This window comes from Myotis brandtii, unplaced genomic scaffold (genome assembly GCF_000412655.1).
Source record: "Myotis brandtii unplaced genomic scaffold, ASM41265v1 scaffold27, whole genome shotgun sequence".
Lineage (NCBI taxonomy): Eukaryota > Metazoa > Chordata > Mammalia > Chiroptera > Vespertilionidae > Myotis > Myotis brandtii.
In genome coordinates this window covers 306,270-309,943 of record NW_005360272.1, presented here as the reverse complement: position 1 = coordinate 309,943, position 3,674 = coordinate 306,270, and the positions used below count along the sequence as shown (strand labels likewise).

General features: G+C 38.9%; 1 protein-coding gene across 4 annotated transcripts in view; it reads left to right on the top strand.

Annotated features, from left to right (window-relative positions):
• The window catches only part of RPN2 (ribophorin II), a 63,275-nt gene that overhangs the window by 20,972 nt on the left and 38,629 nt on the right, over positions 1 to 3,674 (top strand). For all 4 annotated transcript variants that reach the window (XM_014541409.1, XM_005868461.2, XM_014541410.1 and 1 more), the window contains exons 4-5: positions 788 to 963; positions 3,127 to 3,202. In XM_014541409.1, coding sequence (XP_014396895.1) covers positions 788 to 963; positions 3,127 to 3,202 — 252 coding nt within the window. The remainder of the gene's footprint in view (positions 1 to 787; positions 964 to 3,126; positions 3,203 to 3,674) is intronic.

The following is a 3,674-nucleotide window of genomic DNA, read 5'->3' as shown; positions in this document are numbered from 1 at the left end:
CTGGCTATCTGACATCCCCTGAGGGGTCCCGGATTGTGGATTGTGAGAGGGCGCAGGCCAGGCTGAGGGACCCCCGTGCACCAGGCCTCTAGTTTAAACAATAAAAATCCATTAGTGAGGATTGGAATTCCATTTTTGTGATTTTTATCTATATATTTTGTTGATTTCAGAGAGGAAAGGAATGGTGAGAGATAGAAACATCAGTGATAAGAGAGAATCATTGGTGGGCTGCCTCCCGCACGCCCACACCCCACACTGAGGATCGAGGCCGCCACCCAGGCGTGAGCCTCGACTGGAATCGAACCATGACCTCCTGGTTCATAGATTGATGTTCAACCACTGAGCCACACCAGCTGGGCTCTTGTGATTTTTTTTTTTAAAGGAAGTGTGGTTTATTTTTCCCATGAGTTTTCACTTTTTGTTAATTTTAAATAACTTTTTCCTATAGTTGCCTCTCTCTTGGGAAGCCTTGATTTTTCTTTCTGTCTCCCTTTAACATTTAAAAATGTTCAAAGTAAAGAAAGAATGCCCCACACCAATCTGGAAATCCATGTTATTGAACATAGAAGAGCCATATAAGTAGACAAGTAATTTGCAGAATTTTTTCAAGTGTTGTGTTAAGGTTTTAAAAACATTTAATTCTGCCATCTGAGTAGTCGAGGGGGAATGATCATGTGACAGGTGGGTGGTGTGACTTTGGCAGTTGCTATGTGTGCCATCTTTGGCATATGTGCTACTAATTGTTAGCAACTGTTCTAAAACTCTGTGTCTGCCAATCCTTCCTTAGATCTCTATTTCAAATGAGACCAAAGATCTGCTTCTGGCAGCTGTGAGTGAAGACTCGTCTGTTACCCAGATCTACCATGCAGTTGCAGCCCTAAGCGGCTTTGGCCTTCCCTTGGCTTCCCAAGAAGCCCTCAGTGCCCTTACGACTCGCCTCAGCAAGGAAGAGACCGTGCTAGCGTGAGTCATCATCTCAAATATTTCTCAGGCTTCATTTGTGTTGGATACTATCCTGAGAGGGTTCATCCACTGGTTCAGCAAATATTTTCTGGGCATCTACTATGTGTCAGGTGCTCTGCTAGGTGTACTACTACACTAAGACAGGTAAGGTTCCTGTCCTCATGCAGCTCACCTAGACACAGTCTTCTCCAAGCTGCTCAGGTTTTTCCATCAGTGCCTTCATCATGGTCATCTTAATGGAATTAGTTTTCCATGGAGGGAATCTTAACTGTGATCTTTATGAAAGCAGACAAATTCTCACTGTACATGCCCCAACACATTGACTTAATAAATGGTGCTTTTACACAAAGGCCCAATCCTCTCTTGGGAATTAGGAAGCTAGTCCCAGGTTGAGCAGCAGTTTGCTTAACCACCAAGGGTCCTCAGCTTTTTTCTATTCAACGAAGAAAAGCACCATTTATATTTTCCAAGTTATCTGTACAAGAGAAGAATCTAATAAAAAAAAATCTGATGTTTTAACCACCAAGGGTCCTCAGCTTTTTTCTATTCAACGCAGAAAAGCACCATTTATATTTTCCAAGTTATCTGTAACAAGAGAAGAATCTAATAAAAAAAAATCTGATGTGTACATACCTACCACATTCTACCTTAAAAAGATGATCTTTTTATTAACCAGTATTACCCCAATAAATTTAATTTAAAAAGTTTATCTTACAGAAATATACTCGTAAGTGTATAAAAATATGTGAATTAGCCATTAAAAAAAAAGAATGAAATACTGACACATGCTACAACATGGATGAACCTTATGAAAGAAGCCAGACATGAAAGATCATATATTGTATGATCCACTTATATGAAATATCCAGAATAGGTAAATCTATAGAGACAGAATGCAGATTGGTGGTTGCAGGGGCTGGGGTGGGAGTGGAGTGTGTGTGTGTGTGTGTGTGTGTGTGTGTGAGAGAGAGAGAGAGAGAGAGAGAGAAAGAGAGAGAGAGAGAAAGAAAATGCATAATAGGCACAAGGTTTTAATTGGGATTAATGGGAATATTTTGGAACTAGATAGAGGTGGTGATTGCGCAACATTGTGAAATACACTAAGTGCCACTGAATTGTTCACTTTCAAATGGCTGTGTGAACTTTACTTCAATGATTTAAAAAAATATCTATCTATATGAGTAAGGGTTATCATTATAGCATTGTATGACCCAGTAAAACATTTAATGTTTATCAATTGGACATTAAGTAATTGGACATTAAGTGTATTAATTGGACATAATTACAGTGCATCTAAGCAGTGAAATACTATGTTATTGCTAATAAGAATGAAGTATATTTGCCCTGATTGTTGTAGCTCAGTTGGTTGGGGGTCATCCAGTGCACCAAAATGTAGCCAGTTCTATTCTAGTCAGGGCACACACCCGAATTGTAGGCTTGATCCTGATCCCCGGTAGGGGGTGTGCAAGGAGGAAGCTGATTGATACTTTGTTCTCGAATTGATCTTCTCTCTCTCTCTCTCTCAAATTCAGTAAAAAAATCTTATTTTTTAAAAAAAGAATGAAGTATATTTACCGTATATGTATTCATGGAAACATTTATATATTATTAAGTTATTCAACACATGTTTACTGTACACTTGTCTCATGTTGGTTTCAGAAAAGTTGTTCCAAATTCTACCCAGCAATCTACATGTGTAGATTTTACAATATTTCTTTGGTCTTGGAGTAAGAAAAGTAGAAAATTAACAGGCAGTCGACTTCTGCCAAATTGACCTTGGTCCAATTGAATTCTGTTCTCTCTAAGAGTCTATCTCTTTTAAACCTAATCTAGTCTCATTATTCTGTATGTGATGCCATTAGGAACGAAATAGATTTTCAGAGGGAGGTGAACCTATGCTCCCTCTCTTCTCTGTGCCCACAGTACTTCTTGTGGGTCCTATTATACAGATGGTCGTCTTCTAGCTGTAATGATCTTTATAATGTACTGGTCTTTGTCACATCTTTCCCAACAAGATTGTAAATAAGCTCCTTAAAGATTGAGACTGTCTTATCCTTCTAAAAAATAAGAGTGGGATATTCATGAAGGTGTCTCAATATAGGAAGGGCTGAGTAGCTAAAAGGAGACTTGCCGTTCATTAGGGTTCTACTTTTTACCTTCCAGAACAGTCCAGGCTCTCCAGACAGCATCTCACCTGTCCCAGCAGGCTGACCTGAGGAGCATCGTGGAGGAGATTGAGGTGTGGATTTATTTAAATAAAATAAAACTCTTTAGAAGAGCTTGCAGATAGACATGCATGATTTAGTATAGCCATGTTCATATTCATGGCACACTTATGTTCTTTGTATCACAGCAATGTCCTAGGGCAGGGGTGGGCAACCTTTTTGTGAGTACGTGACAAAACCAACAAAATCTCTGACTCAAAATTCTTCTGCGTGCCAACTTGAATTTTTTGAGAACATGTTACGCCTACTTGATATCTCTTAAGGTGTACATATGTGAAGAACCTTGAAGAAATAATAAAATTCATTCGAGTGACAAAAACACAGCATGAAAAATACATTTATTTTTTAATGTATACATGTACCCTGATAGTCCGACAGAAAACTTTATGACTCCGTTTGATGTTATCAGTGGGACTTTTGCTGCTGCATCTCTGATGACAGAGATTTTACATCAGGTTTATATTTCGTGACCTTCAGAGATATGCA